Genomic DNA, 20,790 nt, shown 5'->3' on the forward strand with positions numbered 1-20,790 from the left:
GAGGCAGGATGCACAACTGGAGGGGCTTGTACAAAGGACAGACCTACCAGGGCACCTTGGGGTGGGGGATGGTCTTTCCTTCCCCCTCCCTGCCAGCTTCCTCATGGGTCTCCCCATAGTCAGAGACAATAGAACTTTCTGGACGAGATTCAGCCTCAGCCTAGGGCTGCTCCCTCCTGGAGATCCCTCCCTGTTCCCCAGGCTTGGGATTCTGCCTGGGGTCTCAGAGGTGATGGAGGAGGAGGAATGGTACGGGTTTCGGAGGCCCAGGAGCCTGAGTTCAAATCCTCATGTCTTCATTTACAAGCTGTGTGACCTTAAGCAAGTGACTGAGCCTCCCGGAGCCTCCGTTTGCCCATCTGCTTGGTGGTGAGAGTACCTGCCGCACGGGATATGGGCAGTTAGAGAAGATTAAATAGTATCTGAAGAGATGAAATAGTACCTGGCCCAGTAGAGCGCCCAGCAGGCACTCCCTCGGTGTTCGCCCTCTCCGTGAGGCGGAGGGCTGGCTCCGCAGCTTCCCGCACAGTGAGGCTGCTGGTGGCGAGGACACGGACCCCTACCGCAGGATTCCAGATTAGCAGTTTGCACTGCGGGGTCCGCCCTGGGCTCTCAGGCCCGGTCCCCTCCGAGGCAGTGAGGAGCAGGCCAGCAGCCCGGTCTGGGGGGCTGTGGGAGTGAGGCTGGCCGACCCGGGCCCAGGGAGTGCCGGAGAAGCCCCACAGAGGCCAGGGTCCCGTCCCAGAATCTGGAAGGCCGACAGGAGCCTGCTGCAGGGGTCCTGATCGTGTGCAGTTAGGCCTCGGGCGCCACACTCAGGAGGTGGGACTTGAACGTGGGAACAGCAGGGGAGCCCCTGAAGGGGCTGAGAGCAGGGGGCATGGGGCCCCATGTGACTCGTGAGCACTTACTGGGAGGGGACCCTGGCCATGAGGGCTCGCAGGGAGGATTATCGGGAAGTGTCCTCAACTCTAACTATCGTAGGTCCAAAAATTCCCTTCAAATAACATTTTTAAAATTTTACGTGACAGTCAACTTTGGGCCCCAGGTGTGATCTCAGGACTCCGATTACCCAGCCCTGGGGACTGGCTGTCCCAGTCACCCACCCTCTCTCCCCTTTGGTGGCCAAGAACGCACGTGTGCCGATCACAGTGGGGAAGGAATGATGTGTGCACACGTTCTGAGCCAGCTTGTTCCGGGTCTCTGGGCTCCAGTGAAAGGGGCCAAGCTTGGTGTGACCTGGGCCTGCCGGGGGGGAAGGGGGGGCTCTGTCCCTTCCTCGGGCTGCCGCGTAGCCACGTGCCGTTGACCATGGCTTGAGAGGTGGGCACACTCCTCACTCTCTAGCTGTGTGGTGTGGGCCAGCTGTGGACCGCTCGGGACCTCCCATTTCCTCGTCCGTAAAAGGGGGTGATGATATCAGTACTGGCCTCAGCTGTCGGGGGAATTCGTGAGAAGTTGGGTTGGAAGGGCTCAGTGTCACATCTGCGTGTGGTACGTGCTCGTCACGGGCAGCCCTTGTCATCACGGTTATAACATCTGCCGCTCGACGCCAGCCCTTACCCAGCTCCCCAACCTGCCCACGGGAGGTCAGCAGGATGTTCCCCGGGCACGACGTGTTTCCGGCAAAACAAAGGGAAACACAGTTCTCGGAGGGGTCACGAGGCGACACCGTTTCACATCATTCACGCCAGGACCCGAACCCCAAAACCTCCCAGTGGGGCAGGGAGGTGGGCCCTATCGGACGACAGGCAGCGATCATGTATTCGCATGGTCAGCACAGCCGGGAGCACCCCTGAGCCCTGGACTCAAGGATGCAGTCGGCAGGGGAAACATCCTGGACAGACTGCTGTAGCGGGTCCCAGAGGGGCCACAGGGGGGACAGAGATTCGAAGAGGGAACCTGAGCCCACTACTGTCACCTCTCCTGCCTTCCCTCCCGCCATCGTCCAGCCCTCGGCAGCCACCACCACCGTCAGGCCTGGCCTGGAGCTGCGGGGACAGCCCCGCTCTGCGGAGCTCTGGATTGTGGGAGAGAGGGCTGGGTGTGGATCGTGGGGACACAGGAGAGCGAGAGGCTGGCCGATGCTGCCAGGCAAGCTGCACTGGAGATGAATCTAGAGGCGTGGCTTCCCTGAACCCCAGATACATGAAGCCAAAGCAGCCACTCCTCCCCCACTCACAAACCGCAGAACCCAACCACTCGGCATCTTTGGAGCACTTCTTACATTTTGGCCCAAGTGTGTCCACTTTAAGACACACCTGAGGGGCACCTGGGTGGCTCAGTTGGTTAAGCGTCTGACTCTTGGTCTCAGCTCAGGTTGTGATCTCAGGATTGTGAGATCGAACCCTGCGTGGGGCTCTGTGCTTGAGATTCTCTCTCCCTCTCCCTCTGCCCCTCCTGTTTGTGCGTGTGCACGCTCCCTCTCTCTCTCTTGCTCAAATGAACAAATCTTAAAAAAAAAAAAAAAGACACACCTGGGCCCACCAACAGACTACAGGCTGAGAAGGGGACTCTGGGTGGACAGCGGTCTGTGGTTACTAGACCAGGCTCTGGGCCCAGCCCGGTCCCAGAGTCAACCCCTTCCCTCGCCAGGCTTTGGGGATTTCCCCCAGCTGACCTTTTGGCCCCCATCTGTGCCTTTGTACCCTGGCCAGATATTCGAGGGAGCCTTTGCTTCACCTCTCCTCCTCAGAATTGCCGTAAGAGCAGGGAGAGAAGCCTCTCCTTCTTCTCCCCAGGAGCCCGCACCTGGAGGGAACAGCCCCCTTGACTGAAGCTTTAATTCCCACCCAAACTCCCTCCAATTTTTCCAAGTCATCTGCAAAACAGTGATGCCCAGCCTGCTGGTGACCTTGGCCGGTCTCTGGGAGCACATGCTGAGAAGGGTTTTCTTCTCAGCATGAGAAAAGTGAGGTTTCCCAGGGAAGTCATGAGGTGAGGTCCAGGGAGGGGGGTGAAGGGGGGGGAGGACTTGTGTTTATAACAACAATGCTGACACTTCATAACGTGCATTCACGATTGTAAAGCATCTTCAGCTTTATGAAGTGCCGGCATTCCATTTGCTTCGATATCTTGTAAATGAAAAATACATCTGGAACGTGATGTGTGCTGAGGGCAGCTGGTGTGATGGGCAGTGTTAGCTCCAGGGAGACGTCAAAACAAAATCTGGGCTAGGTGATTTTTTGACAAAGGCACCAAAACAATTCAGTGGATGAAAGAAAGACTTTCAATTCCAGGTGCTGGGAACACTGGACGTCCAAATGGACGGAAGTGAGCCTTGACCCCTACCTCACACTGAACATAAAGGTGTATTTGAAATGGATCATAGACCTAAATGTAGAAGCTGAAACTAGAATTACAACGTTTGCTGGGCAGCCCAGCAGGACAGCCCTTCGAGATGGGCTGGTGCTGGCTGGCGGCGGGGAGCGGGGGGCTGGCGGTGGAAGCCGGTGAACCCACACCGAGAGCAGGGGCCTGAGGACTCGGGCAGGTAGGGTGGAGCTGAAGGAGACACATGGCCAGTGACAGGCCATCTGTGGCTCCTGGGGGTCTGATTGAGGGGTGCCTGCCATCCAGAGCTGGCTTGGGGAAAAGAATAAATGGGGGATGGCATAGCCATGTGATCTCTGCCAAGGTTCCCCCCTCATTTTAGAATCCAAAGACGGGCATAGGTTGGCACAGCATAAACACACGTCCCCCTCACAGCAACTTAGAGGCCTTCTAGAAAGCGTGCACTAGAGTGGCCTCTGCTTGTCGGCTGACGGGCGCCCCTGTGGACTTGGCCGACCAAGCTCTGGCAGAATGTTTGAGTCTCCTCTGCTTTCCCAGACCCTGGAATCATTTTGGTGGGAACAGTCTGCATTATAAGCAGCTGCCAGGGTCTGTTCCCTCTCAGCCAGCCGGTGGGGTGCTGTTCCGCCTGGCAAACACACGCGCCGTGGTGGTCGGGCCAGAGGCCGGGCTTCGGCGCGGAGCAGAGCACTCAGGGCGGCTCTCGTGCCAGGAATGCTTGGGGTCTTTCCAGATTTCACAAGGGTGTGTCAAATTGAGGGTGGGGAGGAAGAAGGGAGATGGACACGCTGGGGAGCACCAGCTGCAGGCCTGCTGAGCACAGCGCTAGAGCGGTGGGGGCCCGGCCCTACCCTGGAGGGTCGCGGGTGGTGAGGGAGAGGAGGAGCAGGGTCCTGTCCCATGGAGTCGCAGCTCAGGGCAGTCTCCACGTTAGACATTTCAGCGGTCTTGGCCCATCCAGTCCTCACTACTGCCCTTCAGCACATTACGCCCATTGTACAGATGAGGACACTGAGACTCAGAGATGCAGAAGGGCTTTCCCGGTGTGGCCCAGACCTGCCTGACTCCCAGGTGACACAGCCCTCTGCAGTATGAGCCCCGCTAACGGGCCAGCTGGGAGCCAGCACGGCGCAGGCGTGGGGCTGGACTGTCCCTCACTGGTTCTGCCTCCCTGTCTTTCCCTTTGGACAGCAACTGAACCATCCCAACATCATCAAGTATTTGGACTCGTTTATTGAGGACAACGAGCTGAACATTGTCCTGGAGCTGGCCGACGCGGGGGATCTCTCGCAGATGATCAAGGTGAGGGTGCCTGGCAGGCAGGCCAGGTCTGGGGGGGTGCGAGGACCCAGGGAGCCCAGGGTCAGGCAGCCCCTCAGCCTGGCGAGTGCCCCCTCGAGCTCCATGCCCATTTTCTGGGAGAGGCCCAGCCATGGACAGAAAGCACCCCTCTGGCGTCCCCAGCGCCCCAGCCTGCCCACAGTCTGTCACCTCTGCCTCACAGAAGGAACGGGGACAGAACCCTGTGTTAGGTCAGAACCCCAGCTCACAGAATCTGGGAAAATGTGTTGTGCATCCGACTTCCCAAAGGAAAAACTGAGCCCAGAAAGGCTAAGAGACTTACCCAAGGATACCCAGTAACCTGGGGGACAGAGCCACGTCTGTGTGGCCCAGCTCTGTTTCCCGGCCTGGGACCCTCCAGACATCGGCAACCCGAAAGATCTCCCTGGGGCCCCTCCAGCACTTGAGGGATCCCTTCATTCCCATGTAATGGCCAAGACCGGACGTCTCTGAGAGGCTGAGTGCCTCGCCAGGTCTGGCTCTTGCTCTGCGTCCCGCGGCAGCCCCCGTACTGCTCTGCCCCCAGTGCCCCTCCTCCTGGGGCCCAGGACCAGGCCCCCACTGTGAGTCTGGACTCAGGAACCATCAAGCTCCACTGATGGAGCACCTCCCCTGAGCCACAACCATGTTGAGCACACACATCATTCACTAAGTGCACACTGTCCTCAGATAGCAAAGCTCAGAGAGGTTTATTCACCAGCCTGAGGCCGCACAGCCTCTGTGTGGACCCCTAAGCCCAAGACCCTGCTCCCCTGCTGGCTTGACCAGTCTGCATGCTGGCCGTTGCGGGCCCCCACTGCCTCGCTCCCCCAGCCCAGTCTGTCTGCTTCTGAGCGAGGCCAGCTACGCTGGAGCCCCCACCTTGCTCCCAGCAACACTTGCAAACAGGGCCAGACATGGATTCTCCGTCTTTTCCACCAGGCGCTGGGGATTGAGCAATTGCTCCGCGCTTGCTCTTCTGAAATTTGGCTCCTAGGAATTGGGGCGTCGTTGGGAAGCGGCATTACTTGAGCTGTTATCACCTGCTTTTATATTTTCGTTGACATATTAATGTGTTTGCAGGGATGTTAATCTCCACACAGATCCCTGGTGGGAACAGATGTGCTCTATCATGTCTCAGTTCCTCCTTCTCCCCCAGCCCCCACCGCCATTCTCCTTCCTGTTGTTCTCCTGCCGAACATGCACGCATCCCACACGCTCTGTGCGCCGGCCCCCGTGCTGAGACCTCAGCGTGGGTGCTGCCCGCAGGGAGCTCGCCTTCTAACAGGAGGGCAGACCCATAAATGGACAGTCCCAAGCCAGTGTGAGCGAGCCAAGCTCAGGGCCTGTGGGAGCCCGGGAAGCCTCCCTGGAAGAGGTGACACCTGAGCTGGGACCTACAAGGAGAGAGCAGCAGTCTAGGGGCAGAACAGCTTGTGCAAGAGCCCAGTGCGATGAACAGTCCAGGGTCCACAAAGCCCTGGTCGAGGTGGAGGCAGGGGTTGAGGGGGGAGGCGAGGTAGTCAGGTCACCCAGGGCCTCACCGTCCAGCCCCAGGATTTGAGACCTTGCCCTAAGGTCGGCAAGGAGCTTCCTAGGACTCACGGTGGGGAGTAGGCATGGTCAGCACTGTTCTAGAAGAAAGGCTAGATGCTCAGTAGAGGAGGGATGGGGCTGGGGACGGAGGCAGTGCACAGGAGGTGGAGGGGAGACAGAGGAAGGGCCCTGGAGTGTGGCCCATGGCGAGGGTGCTGCCCCCTAAAGCCCCTGCAGACCCCAGACTCCTTGCAGCCTCTCAGTCCACAGAGTGGGGACTGGGATTAAGCAGTGGGGTGTAGGGGAAACTGGGCAAATCAAACCCCTTGTCCACAAAGCTCTGCTTCCATCTCTGTCCTGGGGATGCACTGGGGACTGTGGGAGCCGCGGGGCTGGGTGCAGGCTCCTTCCAGGGAAAAGAGAGGAGGGAGCACATGAGTGGCCAGCACCTTGTGCCTGGCCTGGGGTGCGGTGCCCCTCTGTGCACTTCCCTGGCCTCCTCGGGGCCCACACCAGCCCAGGGCTCAAGTCGGTCGCTCACCCACGGGGTTTCTGGGGCAGATCCTGGCTTCCTGGCCCCATCTCAGGAGCCCTGTTCTCCTGGCACGGTGCCCCCGCTCCCACGGTCATGCGGCCCTTGCCCCTTCCTGCCTCCTCCTCTTCCCTCTGCTGCAGCTCCAGGCCCTTCACCTGCAGGGCCTGGCTGGGTGCTGCCCCCAGCAAGCGGGAGAGGCAAGGCAGGGCAGAAGAGAGACCCTCGGTCTGCAGTCACACCCCTGCTCGACCCTCCTCCCTTGGGCCGGTCCCTCTGCCTCAGTTTCCCCATCTGTAATATACTTACCCAATGCCTGGGGCTTGGTAGGAGCTCAGCTTCCCTGGCCTTCTTAACTCTCCGGCTGCCTCTGGGCTTGAGGGGGATATGGGGGCCTTGCTAGGGCCCCGGCTGCCGCTGCACCATGGTCACCCCACTGGGCTAGCCTGGAGGCTGCTGAGCAGTAGACCCTGTGTCTCAGGGGCCTGCCGCCTCAGGCCAACCAGTGCCACCACCGCCACGGTGCCAGCGTCATTTATGATGGACAGTGAAGCTGAGAGTTGCCGCCTCCCCAAAACCCACCAGAGACTCCGCGCCTTCCCGCTAAATGTCACATGGCGCTTACAGGACGTGACATTTAGAAAATCACCATTCACAGCCGAGCTTAAAAGCTGTAATGAGGATTAACCAACATCACAGCGTAAATAACACTGCAGCCCAGCCCACTACCTGGGGTGGCGGGGGGGAGGTGGGAGGGGGGTCCCATGCTAGCGGTCTGGGCTGTAGCCTCGCTCATCTGTGAGGTCCCTCTCCCAGAATGGAGCCTCGAGAGAGCCTCATGGGGCTTTCCTGCCAGGCCACGGGCTTCCAGCTAGGACTGTCCCATGGTCGGAGGTGCCCGGATCCGGTCCCAGCTCTGGCGCTCTGGCGGGGTGACCTTGGGCAAGTTCCTGAACCTCTCTAAGCTCAGTCGCTCATCTGGTGGTTACTGGTGTCATTTGAAGTTAATTAGGGTTAAGAGCTTGGCCTTTGTAGGCGGAAGGCCCGGGGTTGTTCCGGCTGTGGCTGCCCCTTACCGGCTCCTGAGTGGCCCTTGGTTTCCTCATCTGTAAGATGGGTGCCGTCACCCTGCTGAGGGCCCAGCAAGGTGGCTGCACGTGGCCGGCGCTCGGCACGTCACCCCAGGTCCTGTGTTCCACTCCGCACTCCCTTCCCCAGGCCAGGCGTGCGTCCTGGGTCAGCCCCGGTCTTCCGTGCACAGAGTGGCTGCCCGGACCAGTGGGCCCACAGCTTCGCCCCTGGCTGCTTTGGAAACGATGGTGGTTCTGAGGCAAAAGCCTCTGGACAACAACCTGGTCCTCAGGTTCCCGGCCTCGGGCCCGGCGCACAGGAGACTCCCCGGAAGGGACGTGGACGATGACCTGTTCTTGGTTCGCTCCTTCCAGGGCCTTTGGTTACTTACAGCGCACTCAGTGCAGCTTGGGTGGTTTTGGGGGTCTGGTTTGGTTTTCTGGAGCATCAAATATGTTTTTTTGGGCAATGAAGTCAATTAATGGCCTGTCGAAACTGGGACTCCAGTGAAGAATGTCAAGCCATTTCCTCGAGGTCCCTGCTGCCTTTGTGAACGATCACATGCCCTGAGATTTGCTGGTTCCCAGGGACGGGGCGCCTTCGACTTCACCCCCGGGCATTGGGTGCCCGCGGTGTGGGCCAGGCTGGGGCTCGGGGCAGAGCCGTGGGAGGAGACAGGCGTGTGTCCAGAAAATGCCCGAACAAGTGTGATCGCGAGCAGCCTTCAGGGTGTAGTCCGCAGAGCCATCCAGGACACGCACTCAGGGCCCGGCCTGCCCCAGCCTCCGGGAGGTCAGCGCGGGGCCGGGGGCAGACAGGGGACCGTGGAGGGCAGTTTGGGCTGAAGCACAGATGGGAACACGGCCCCCTTTGTCCCAAACTTACTGTTGGTTCAGCAGCCCACCCACCCAGCCCGTGCCGGGTGCCGGCTACCACTGGGGACAGGACAGGGGCCCTGCCCTGCGGCCCGTCACCCAGGCCTGTGTGTCTTCCCCCACCCCCACCCCCCAGTACTTTAAGAAGCAGAAGCGGCTCATCCCCGAGAGGACGGTGTGGAAGTACTTTGCCCAGCTGTGCAGCGCCGTGGAACACATGCACTCGCGCCGAGTGATGCACCGAGGTACGTGCCGGGCCCTCCCTGGGCTGTGGGGCCCGGAGCCAGCGGGAGGCCAGGCGCCCCTGGGCGCCCGGGATGCCACGTTGCCTCTGCTCTCTCTGGCTCTGGGGACATCCACGAGGACGTCAAACCACATCGTGTTACCCAGCCAGGTGGCTGTCGTGCATCTTGCCCGTCCTGAGGGGCGTCAGTGAGTCCAGCTCAGGGCCTCACACACGTGCCCACTCTCGGATACCCTGAGGACCGGCACGGTGCTCAGTGCTGCCTGTCCCGCCCCACCCCCCCGACCTCCTAGCCCCACACCAACTGCCTTCTCCTTCCTCGGCAGACATCAAGCCCGCCAACGTGTTCATCACGGCCACGGGTGTCGTGAAGCTTGGTGACCTTGGCCTGGGACGCTTCTTCAGCTCCGAGACCACCGCAGCCCACTCCCTAGGTAAGGAGGCCTGTCCAGACGTCCCAGCAGCTGCTGGAGGTCCTGGGTGACCGCGTGGGGAGGTGCGGACATTCTCCGCACAGAGCCTTTGGTTCGTTAATGCAGGAAAATGCCTTCTTGAGTCCCAGACTTTATTTACCTCTTCACGATAGTGACCCAGGGGGGGTAAACTGAGGCCCTGAGAAGCCTTGGATGGGGCTCCGCTGCATCCTCACACTGCTCCACGCCCCTTCCAGAAAGGATGGCGGAGCCCATTTTGTGTAGCTCTGTTGTCGTACAAGGCAGCCGTCTGTCTTTCTCGTTGCTGTGTCATGTTCCCCCGCATGGGACTCGGTCTGCTTCTCCTGGTGGGGGACATTGGAGCTATTTCCAGTTTTTGGCTTTTAAACAGGCAGTTTTGAAGCTGCAGGGACGAGGTTCTCACCCAGTAGGAGGGGACAGAGGGCAGGGCACGCAGGGGCGCACAGGGGTGCTGCGGGTGGGGGGGGCCTAAGTGCCCGAGCTTGGCGGGCTGGCACCGTTCAGGAGCCCCCGAGGGCTGGACTTGGGAACACACTTGGGCAGGTGTGGCTTTCGGGTTACCTGAAGCGATGCCCAGTTCAGAATCCATACACCGGGTACGTGACTGGGTGTGACTCATAGAATGGTGGAGAATGAGGAGTTTGCATTTGATTAGAATACAGAAACCAGCAGAGCCCCCAGGGGAACGTGGAAGTAGGGTCCCCCGTGCGTGACAGCAGGGCGTATCAGCATTTAACCAGGGCCGGGTGGGAAGGACTCAGATATGACAGGGGCGTCCTGCTTCCCCCACCGGCCCATTCCCGGCTCTCTGACCGCCTCGCTCAGAAACCACTCCACCCTCCGCGGCCCCAGCCCACGGGTCCCCCGTGCTCTCCCCGAGTACCTGCAGCATGCCGTAAGTACCAATAGCCGCTTCTGGTGACAGCGGAGGTGCTTTCTGGAAGACACACTTTCCTGGTGGAATCTGTCACTGTTCGTACAGGTCCCGAGGACTTGGAGGCTCTTGGGGTGAAGCACGCAATCAGGAGAAATGTGCTAACTGGGAATCGACGGCTCCGAGCCGCTTGCTGGAGTGAGCGAGTGTGCATGCGTGTGCCCGAGTGCATGTGCGAGAGTGTGCACACACCAGTGTGCGTGTGTCTGAGTGTGGGGGGCGGGGTTTGAAAGGACGCGCAGGACCCACCCTCCCCCGAGCTGACGACACTGTACTCACACCTCCAGTAGCCGCGAGGGTCCGTTGGATCCTTTGTGCGAACGAGGAATCTGGAACCCGGGGAGCTCGAGTGATTCACGTGAGTTACGTAGTGGCAGAGCCAGGACTCGAACCCGGGCCTCTCCTCCGGAGCCCAGACTTCTCCAGAAGACGGCGGCTGGGCCTTGGAGGGTGGTGCTGGCTCTCGCTCTGCAGCCCCCAGCCGGCCGTGCTGCGAGGAAGCCTTGGCTTCCCCGGTCCCCTCAGACCCTTCCTTAGGAAAATCAAAGTGTTTCAGTGAGTTTGGGACTGTGTACCGCTCTGGTTTAAGGGCTTCAAAAGGTCAGAAATTCAAGGGCAACTGTCAAAGAGCAGAGTTCAAGCCCCTGGCTCCGTCCCCTGTCAGTCAGGTCCCTCCACCAAGGAGGCTGCGGCGCTCGTCAGAGCCGGTTAGGATCACAGCATCAGGAACGGGCAGAAATACGGGCTCGTCCGACAGGGTGAGTTGATCGACTTGGACTGGTGCACTTATTATATTAATGAGAAGGAATTGGAACTTGGGAAAAGGCTGCTCGCTAGGCCGGGCTCTTCCCGAGGCCTCCGAGCAGCGGCCGGGCTGAGTGATGGATGGAAGGAGCCCTCCTGGGGGGCCTTGTGCCCGTGTCCAGGAGACGCCCCGAGCTGACACAGCGAGGCCCTGCGCCCAGGACCGGCTCTCAGGCCCGCGGGCCGGGCTCCACGACAGGCACAGGGCAGAGCTGAAACCCAGGACCCGAGTCCCCCAGACGCAGGAGGAAAGGCCCCCTCTCCACTGTGAGGGTCTGCAGTCTTCTGCACACATTTGGTCGGGCAAGAGATTGAACTAATTGCCATTGTATTGTGACTCCGTAAGGACCCGGGCTCAGGGCTCCTTTGCACCCTGTGCGTGGCCATGAATTATGCATCCACCGCATCTGCGCACCTACTATGTGGGGATGCTGTGGGGACAGCCACGTTGCCCCGGCAACCACCTCCTGTCCTGTGGCCGAGGCCGCTGACCCCCCTCCCCACCCCCCCGCAAGGTTTATGCAAATCCCATCCCCTCCTGCCTCTCCCTCCCCCAGCCCCCTCCCCGCCTCTGTATTTGCTAACACGAGGCTGGCATGAAAGGGCATTAGTCATGCCATGGCCGGGCTGACAGGTGCGGTACCCAGCGGTGGCAGAGCGGCTGCCTCGGTGTCAGGAATAGGAGCCGTAATTAGAGCTCGGAACAGAATGAGCGTCAGACGAATTACCAGGCAGCAGATCATATTTGTCAGGAAGGATTGCATACATAAAAATTAAGTGACAGTACACGCCGGCGTAATGAAAGAAAAATGAAAGATTTGCCTATACACAGCTCACAAGCTACAAGCAAGTGTCTCGCTCCGAGCAATGGCGGCAGCCGCAAGACAAATGGTAGGGCTGGGAGAGCAGGCCCTGCTTGTTCGGGAGCAGAGGCAGGGGGCCGCAGGCTGGGCTCAGGGGTGGGCAGTGCCGGGCCTCACCCCGCCTCTCGGGGGCTGGGGAACAGGTCCGATCGGGGGCAGCCCCTGTCGGGTACAGTGGTCCGAGCACGCTGGCTTCCCCAGGCTGTCAAGCCCTGGCCTGACCACGGGGCATAGCTTCCTTCCTTCTCCCTTCCCGAGCCGACCGCCCCGGCCCTGGGCTGGGCGCTAGGGATGAGATTATGCAGCCTTCCCTGCTTTTAGGAGGCCCCCAGACTGGTCAGGGGACAGGGACAGTCAGTCCCAGGGTGGCCTGGTAAGGGGGTGGGCAGCACTGTCTCCCGAGGGCCCACTGTGTACACGCGAGGTGCTGGGCTCCCCATCTCTAAACTCTGCCCTGCCGAGCCCGGGACCCGCTGGGGGCCTGGGGCTGCGTTTGCCCCTCCCAGGGCTGCCCTTGACTTCGGTTTTCTGTGGTCACTGACCTCACCAAAGAGGTGACTTGGCAAAGAAGACAAGGCTTAAAGGATGTTGGGAAAACATTTTGCTTTTTAAAAAGTCATCCCAACAAGGTTTCTTCTCTTTTTTTTTTTTTAAGATTTTATTTATTTTATTTGACAGAGACACAGCAAGAGAGGGAACACAAGCAGGGGGAGTGGGAGAGGGAGAAGCAGGCTTCCCACCGAGCAGGGAGCCCGACGTGAGGCTCAATCCCAGGACCCTGGGATAATGACCTGAGCCAAAGGCAGACTCTTAACGGCTGAACCACCCAGGCGCCCCTCCAACAAGGTTTCTGATCTCCATTTGACAGATGAGGACACTGAGGCTCAGAGGGAGAGATTCCACATCCCCGTGGTCACCTGGCTGGCAGGGACGAGAGCCCCCTGGGGTGTCAGCTCCCCTCCGGGCACAGTCACAGCGTGCTGGGAGGTGGGCTTGGGTCCTGATGAGCTCGCCGGGGGCCCAGCCATTCAGGGGGGATGGGGAGCCCATCTACCTCCCAGCAGGGGCTGCCTGGGACTTGGGGGCTTGTCTTGGGCAGCAGGGAAGGATGGAGCCTCCTGGGAGTGTGCCCACGCTCGGCACTGGGTGGGCCCTGGGGAGCATTTGCTGAGTGGGCACACGGTCCTCACCGCCAAGCGCCCCAGGGGATCCATCAGTGGGGGCACAGAGCGCCATGCAGATGTGTTCCCTGGGCCTACGCCTGCCCATCCCAGAGGCCCAGGACGCTGGGGAATCTTTGGCCCAGAAAGCCTGCTTTAGCAGGTAGATCCAGGTTCTGAACGCTGACCTGGTGGAGGTCCTGGGTGGTCGCACCTGGCTGGCGAGGGGCACCTGGCTTGTCTGCCACACTCATGGCATTTTTAGGGCACAAACTGTTCCTAGGTGAGCTGACGCCAGAGAGGGAAGGAGAGGGTCTCCAGGGGCCAGCACAGGAAGAATGGACCCTGGCTAGGAAACAAACCACAGCTCACCTGTGTGTCCACTCATCCACTTAGCAGGACTCGTGCCAGGCCCCAGGCCGCTCCCCCAGGAAGGCCCCTGCTTTCTGGAACTTACGGTCTGGGGGGGAGAATCCATTTAGAGTCTTCACCACCAGCCTAGCACAGTTCTAAGAATCACGTCGCAGGTACTCTGGCGACTAGAGCTGCGGCCTCCCTGGGGGTGGGGATCACCCCAGTCACTTAACAGAGGAGGAAGCCCCAGGTGCTGCGAGATGAGCACCTTTGCCGTGCGAGGCCCTGCAGGACGCTCCAGCCAGAGCCACGAGGCGGTGAGGGGCATGGCCATGCACCTTCCCATCCAAGACCCCCCGCCCCCGGGCCTTCTTGGGAGAGACACTGATACGTGCATAACGGGGTGCTGCACAAAGCTGGAGCGTTGTGTGACCCGATGTGCACCTCCGCTGGAGACCCTCGGCGTGGGAACTGGACGTAGCCAGATATTCGTACAGATGTAACAATCTGAAATTAAGCCCACGCCGAGCACAGTGCGGTGTTTTCTCGAGGGCGGGGATTCCCCTGAGGGCTGTGTGTAGCCCTGCACGGGGGTGGCTGGTGGTTTGAGGAGGACCTGCCGGTGCGTGGTGACACAGGCGACCCTGGTAGGGGGTATGTGTGTGTGTGTGTGTGTGTGTGTGTGTGTGTGCGCGCGCGCGCGTGCAGTGTTGGGGGGGGAGCAGGGCCAGTCTGGGGAGGCCTCGCATGCCCAGCTGAGGACCCGGCCTTCTCCATGGGGGATGAGCAGCCAGTCTGGCTTGGGGGGCAGAGGAAGGGTGGGGGGAAGGGCAGGACAGGGAGGTTAGGCCAGTCGGTGGTCCAAGCCAGTGAGGTGGGGCAGCAGCTGGGGGCGGAGAGGAGGGGAGCCCCCTCAGGATGGGGGGCCTGGTTGGACGTTGGGAGTGGGGAGTTTCATAGGACAGATCACAGACAAAAGTGCAGATCCCCAGGCCCAGCCCCGAGGAAGCCGCTCAGGTTCCAGAATCTGGTTTTGGCTCCCTCCTGCGTTGTTCCCCTGCTCCCTTTGCCACCTCAGCCCCCCTGTCCACAGCCCACCTCTCCCCCTGGGGCTCTGCGGGGCTTCCCAGAGCCCTTCCCCCTGCACATGTGGGGTCAGTTGCACTGTCCCCGTTTTCCAGGGAGGGAAACCAAGGCTCCAAAGGGTGAAGGGGAGGACTCTGGGGACCCTCCAGTGCAAGCCGTCTATTGCACCAGCGGGGAAACTGAGGCTGGGAGAGAATTTCAGTGCTCTCCTGCTGACTGGTGGAAGTCTGCGCGCCCCGCCTGTGCCGCTCGGATTGCACACCGGGTCCCAGCCCCCAGGCACACCTGGGGTGGGGCGTGTCGGGCGGGGACCCCACGTTTCTCCAGCCATTTTCAAAACCGCCATGTGGGCAAGAAGTGCAGCCCACAGACGCCAGCCTCCCCTTCGTGTGAAATCTCTGCCTTTTTCACGTCTAATGAACACGTTTCAAACACAGTGAGCATCTCCAGACGCAGCAAAGTTTGTTTTGACAGGAGTGGTGCGTCTCCGGGATGCGGCCCCTTTAATCAGCCTCCGCTTTGAGGTCCCACATCCTCCTCTAATATCCACCTTGTTTGAAATCCGGGAGTTCTAGGCAAAGACGGTGCCCGGAAGGTCGGGGATTGTTAGGCTTCTGTTTCATATGCCAGCTCCGTCCCCCGCTGCGGGGAGTGAGGGTGGGGGCCGGCCTGGGAGCTGGCGGGCCAAGGATCCAGTGGGGAGGCCGCGAGAAGGGGCTTGGCCTGCCGGAGCATCTCCGGAGTCTGTGCTGCTGCTTGGCCGGGCAGCGCCCCGGGGCCCCTGGGGCAGGACTAGGGCCCGAGCCGGGTGAGGCCTTCAGGGGGCCCCTCCTCTTGTCAGCTTCTCCCACTCTTCCCCAGAATCGCTGCTCCCCTGGGGCTTGGGGATACATCCTCCAGGGCCCGCTGCAAGCTTGGAATTTCTTTGAAGTGTCTCATTTTATCTTGAAAACTCATGCAAGTTGTGCATTAGGCTTCATAATGTTTGAGTATCTGTTGTCGGGCTGGAAAGCAGGTTTCACAGACGGATTCCCAGGGGTAGGTGGCAGAACGCCGAGCACCCCAACTCTAAGGCTCACAGACGGGGTCCAGGGACCTGGAGCATCTGCCTAGGGGTGGGGACACGAGGACCCAGTGCCTGGCGTGGACAGGCCAGGTTTCCCTCAGTTAACGCTGCGTACGTTCCTTTGTGCCCCAGCTGTCTGAGCTCTAAAGCTGTCGGGTGGGGGGTTGGGGGAGGCTTTGCCCAGCTCCACAGACTGTGACATGCGTCAGCCTCTTCAGGGAGCTCGCGAGAGAGGCGGTGTCCGAGTGCCAGCCCTGGAGATGCTGAGCCCACAGGTCTGGGGGGGCCAGGGGCCAGATTTTCAACAGGCTCATCCAAGTGATTCAGCTGCAGCTCCAGGTCAGTCCAGTCTTTCTCTGTGTCCTTCTGGACACTTCCGGGGACTGACAACTCACTCCTTCCTGATGGGCCCACTCCTGGGAGGGCCCAGCATGACATCAACGCTCAGTCAACATTGGATGCAGAAGGACGGATAAACGGATGGACAGCTGGATGGATGGACAGACTGATGGATGGATAGATAAGCAGACGATGGGTGATGATGGGTGGGTGGGTGGATGGCTGGCTGGCTGGATGGACGGACAGTTGGATAGAGGGATGGATGGATGGTACCTGCAGCACTGGCATCTTAGGAGAAGGTCCACAGCACCTTTGGGTGTTTGCCTTTCCCTTGCACTGTGGAAATGGGGGTAAAAGCAGAAAGAGCCATGGAGGCGTTGATGTTTGGGGGGAGCACGGAGGAGGAGGGGTGGTGGTGTTCCTTGACCCTTCTTTCCCCGCGTTCCCCAAGGCTTTCACCACACACAGGCCTGAGAGGGATCTGGAGCCCCAGCAGAGGGAGAAAGTGGTAACAGAAGAGAAGGGATAAACCAAATGTCCAGGCCTCACTGAGCAGCTGGCTCTTCCTGGCCGGGGGAAGGGGGGATGGGGGGGTAGCTGAACTAGACCACAAAGGAGCCCCCTTGGAGGCAAGGGGATCAGCAGGTGCAAAGACACAGAGGTGAACTGAAGAGCAGGTGGGGTTGGGCTGGGGTAGCCGTGTGAGGGACTCCAGCAGCGGCCAGGCACTCACCATCTTCTGGTGGGCCTGGCCACTCCACAGGTCATCTGTCCCCGAGTTCCTCCTCGAGAGGCCCAGGTGGGTCTCACATGAGCAGAGGACAAGACAGGGTGGCGAGAGGCATCAGGGCCAGCCTGTGCTCCCAGTCCCGAGGGGCTGGGCCGGTGGGTAGGTGTGCAGGGTAGCCAGCGGCAGACATTGCTGTCCCTCGCTGAGGATGGGACCTCTGACCTCCATCCACAGCATCCTGGGTACCAGAGTCACGTACAGTGTGGTCGAGAGCTGCTGAGAGCTGTTTGGATTCCATCCTGTGGTTTCATGTAACAAGTCATCCATTTCGTACTTGCCCGTTTATTTGGCTGCCTCATGACCAGAATATTCAAGGGGTTGCTCCTTGAAGGTGCAATTTGTTTACAGAATCCCACATGGATTCATATGTTGACTGACAACTCTTTCCGCTGGATAACAGCCTGCTGATAGGATGACACATCCTTCCAACATGTATTTAAGTGATGGCTGCTGTCCTTGTTGGGGATTATTGCCATCAAAGGGCGGTTGGTGTCCACATAGAGCAACAATCAGGGAGTCCCTCTGGGGGTAGCACATTAAGTGGATGGTGCGCTAGGCTGCAAGAAAATGGTGTTAACAGTGATAAGATGCGTACAGATTCATCGACATAGTGAGTAGGTGCTTAGAAGGTGCCCCCTGTGACCTGGTCCTAGGCAGGGCACTGGGACCCTTTGGTAAACAAGGTCCTGCCCCAGGGAGGTCAAGCCCAGAGCAGGCCTTCCCACCTCCGTTCACAGCCTCTACAGGTTGGCCGAAACCGCTTCCCACCCGTCTCTAATGAGACGAGACGCACAGGAAGGTAATAGAGCTTTCAAACAGCTAAACTTTTCAATGCAAAGGACTGTCCTTGAGTTTGAGATTATGAGTTTTCCCACTTATGCTGGTGTTCAACTGTCTTCTCTTTTTAAAAGAATAGTGACACCATTGAATGGTAGGTGGGGTTTTGTACTTTTAAAACACCCTGACTTGGCAGAACTAAAGTTGCCCCAAGACGTCTTTGGCCCACGAACTTCTGAAGCCTGGGCCCCTGCTTTGGGGTGCCTGTTGTTTTCCAGCTCACTGAAAGGCCTGTTCTCCCCCAGGGGCCCATGCGTTTCGTGGTGCAGCACCTCCCTCCTTCCTAGGTCATAAGCCGCATCTCGGGCTCAGCCTCCGCCGAGCTGAACTTTGGCTGGACCAGCAGCAACCACCATCACATTCGTATGGTCTCCGCAGGCCGGTGAAAATGCTGTCTGTGTAACAGTCTTCAAAGTCTGATCTAAAAGTATCCAGAGCAGTCATCCTCCAAATAGACTGAGCTCAGAGTCTCAGACCACAGATCTGTTGACAAATCCAGACTCTGGGCCCCTTCTCAGCCCTGCCAAAGCAGCCCCTCTGCTGCAATGCACATGCCTCTGGTGACGGGGAGCTCACCTCCTCTCAGGAAATCCTCTCCTCTCTGTACAGTTCCAGATCATCAAAAGTGTGCCCCCTCTGCTTTTTAACTGAGATGGGACATACATACATGTCCTGTTCTTGATAAAAATGGGATCAGATAGTGTGTGCCCAGCTTTCACTCAGCATCATGCCTGTGAGATGGATCCATTTGGTGGCGGGCGTGTACCCGAGGTTTGTTCTTGTTTGTTGCTGCATAGTATTCCATCGTGTGAATAGGCCACTTGTACTGTTGTTTCCAGTTTTTGGCTATTATGAGTAAAGCCTTTTGCACATTCTTGATCACGTCTCTTGATGGACAGAAGCGCTCGGTTTTCTCAGGCATCTCCCTGGGAGCGGACCTGCCAGGTTATGGTGTCGGCAGTGTTTTTGGCTGTAGTAGATGCTGTGGTGCATGGTTTTCCAGGGTGGGGGTTCCATTTTTTGTCCCCATCAGCAACGCATGAGGGTTCCAGTTTCTCCGCACATCCCTGAGTTGGTTGATAGCAGTCTTTTTAACTTTAACCATTCAGGTGGGTGGGTGGTAGTAACTCAGTGTGCTTTTAATTTGCCCTGATGACTAATGAGAAGAAGATCGTTTCATGTGCTTCCTGGCTGCTTGGATGTTCCTCTTTTGTGAAGTGCCCTTTTAAGTCTTCTGCAGATTTGGGGGGGGTTGGGTTTTTGTTTTGTTTTTGAGAAAAGCACTTGTTAGCATTTAATGAACCCCCCCAAACGTGGCTTCAAGCTACTAGAACGCAGGCGCTCCCGATACCCTTAATCTTCTCCTCTGTTCTTCTACTGAAGAATTTGGCCTTCACGATGACAGGCTGTTTTGGGAGTTTTCCCTTTCCCAAAACTTTGTAGTAGCCCGATCGCACCACATCAGTGATAGGAGCAGCTCCAGTCTTGTTTTTGGCGGCATTTACCCGTGTCTGCTCACTGACCAAGGTCCACAGTTTATCAAGGTTGACGGTTGGGCAGAAGCTCTGGTTTCTCTTTAAGTGGTAAGGTCTCATACCAACTTTTCCAAAGTAACCTGGGTGATGTTTGTCGAAGTTGATCCTGTGGTGATGCGTGCCACCAGCACTACTCCGGCCTCCGGGGTGCTTCCAGGGCTTGCCGATGTGGCTGTGGCCGTGCTCACGTGGCCCTGAAGTTTCCAGGTCTTCCTCAGTCTGGATGACATGTCGGCAGCCCAGATGGAAAAGCTGTCTTTTACTTAATGATTTACAGAAGTTTTAAAATCTATCCTGCATTTGGGGCCATTGTTGGGCGTATGTGTGGAGACTATTTTCTCCCCGCCTGTGGCTTGCCTCTCGATTCTCTGAACGGGTCTTTTGGGGAACTGAAGTTCCTAATTTTAATGAAGCCCCAATTTATCAGTCTTTTCGTTTATGGTTACTATCTTTTCTGTCCTTGGTTTGATGTAAGAAATCTTGGCCAACCCCAAGTCCGGACATGCCGGTCGGTGGCAGCTAAGAGCTCACTCTCTAGAGCCCAGAGATCTGGTTTTGAACCTCAGTCCTGCCGCCTTCCTGAGCCTCCGTTTCCCCATCTGTAAAGGGGGTGTGCCTCGCCGGGGGACTGTTAGGGACACAGATGAGCTAACACATGTGATGAGCTTCGGTCAGTGTTAACAGGGGTTGGTTTTTTCCCACTGTTGAGAGCCTTATCTGGGCTCTTCTAGGATTCAAGCACCCACCTGAAAGGACAGTTGATCATTTGCTTCCCAGAGCCTGGCCACTGCATCCCACTCCCCTGGACACTTGGCAGAAACATGTATCCCCAGCTGCCCAGCCCCCAGACCAAATCTCAGGTCTGGGGCCGGCACTGGCCCCAGGGGCTTTTAGTGCCCTCCCCAGTATGGGAGCTCCAGTCTGGCCTAGCCCTCTCATCTGACTGAGCCGGGGAGAGGAGGAGAGGGAGCCCGAGGCCCGATCTCCCCAACGCCCACGCCTTTCCCTCCCCTCACATCCTTCTCTGCACACAGCGTAAGCACCCACCCACCCCCGTCCTGTGTTTCAGTGGGGACGCCTTACTACATGTCACCGGAGAGGATCCACGAGAACGGCTACAACTTCAAGTCTGACATCTGGTCTCTGGGCTGTCTGCTGTACGAGGTGAGTGTCTGGCTCGCAGCTCAGCGGCTTTCAGTGGGGTGTGCTTGGCAGGGGCCCAGCCCGGGTGGGACTCACCCCACCAGCCCCAGGTGGGACCGCAGGGATGGGTGACGTCCAGCCACGGGTGGCACCAGCTCCATCTGGGTCCTGGCCTCACCCCGCTCGGCCCGACGTCTGCCTGATTAACAACGTCGGGCTGGAGGAGCTTGTTAGAGGTGTGGCCGGTGGCAGACTGGGCACCGCGTCACTCTTGGGCAGCTCCGATCTGCAAAGGGAGACGGATGAGAAACAGGGTCCAGTCTGCCTGCGTGACGGAGGGGGCACAGACAGGGGGTCTGGCTGCCCCAGTTTCCCTGGTAACCAGGGTGCTCTCGTCCACTGTCTGTCATTCACCCGTGCATCAGGCCTCATGCAGGGCCCTGGGGACAGAAGGGGTCAGCTCTGGCCCGTGCTTCTGTCATGCTCCTCACAGAGGGTGTCCATGCTCTTCCAGGCTCAGCAAAACGGGCCTCACTAAAGACCACTGTCCCC

The 20,790-nt window shown here is 59.0% G+C and overlaps 1 protein-coding gene and 1 pseudogene across 1 annotated transcript in view; one reads left to right on the top strand and one right to left on the bottom strand.

Annotated features, from left to right (window-relative positions):
- NEK6 (NIMA related kinase 6) overlaps window positions 1–20,790 on the top strand; it is an 84,153-nt gene that overhangs the window by 51,062 nt on the left and 12,301 nt on the right. The window contains exons 5-8 of the mRNA XM_036107903.2: window positions 4,486–4,596; window positions 8,765–8,873; window positions 9,199–9,306; window positions 20,165–20,259. Coding sequence (XP_035963796.1) covers window positions 4,486–4,596; window positions 8,765–8,873; window positions 9,199–9,306; window positions 20,165–20,259 — 423 coding nt within the window. The remainder of the gene's footprint in view (window positions 1–4,485; window positions 4,597–8,764; window positions 8,874–9,198; window positions 9,307–20,164; window positions 20,260–20,790) is intronic.
- LOC118545545 (large ribosomal subunit protein uL15 pseudogene) lies at window positions 18,841–19,327 on the bottom strand (annotated as a pseudogene).

The sequence above is a fragment of the Halichoerus grypus genome, chromosome 14, assembly GCF_964656455.1.
Source record: "Halichoerus grypus chromosome 14, mHalGry1.hap1.1, whole genome shotgun sequence".
NCBI lineage: Eukaryota > Metazoa > Chordata > Mammalia > Carnivora > Phocidae > Halichoerus > Halichoerus grypus.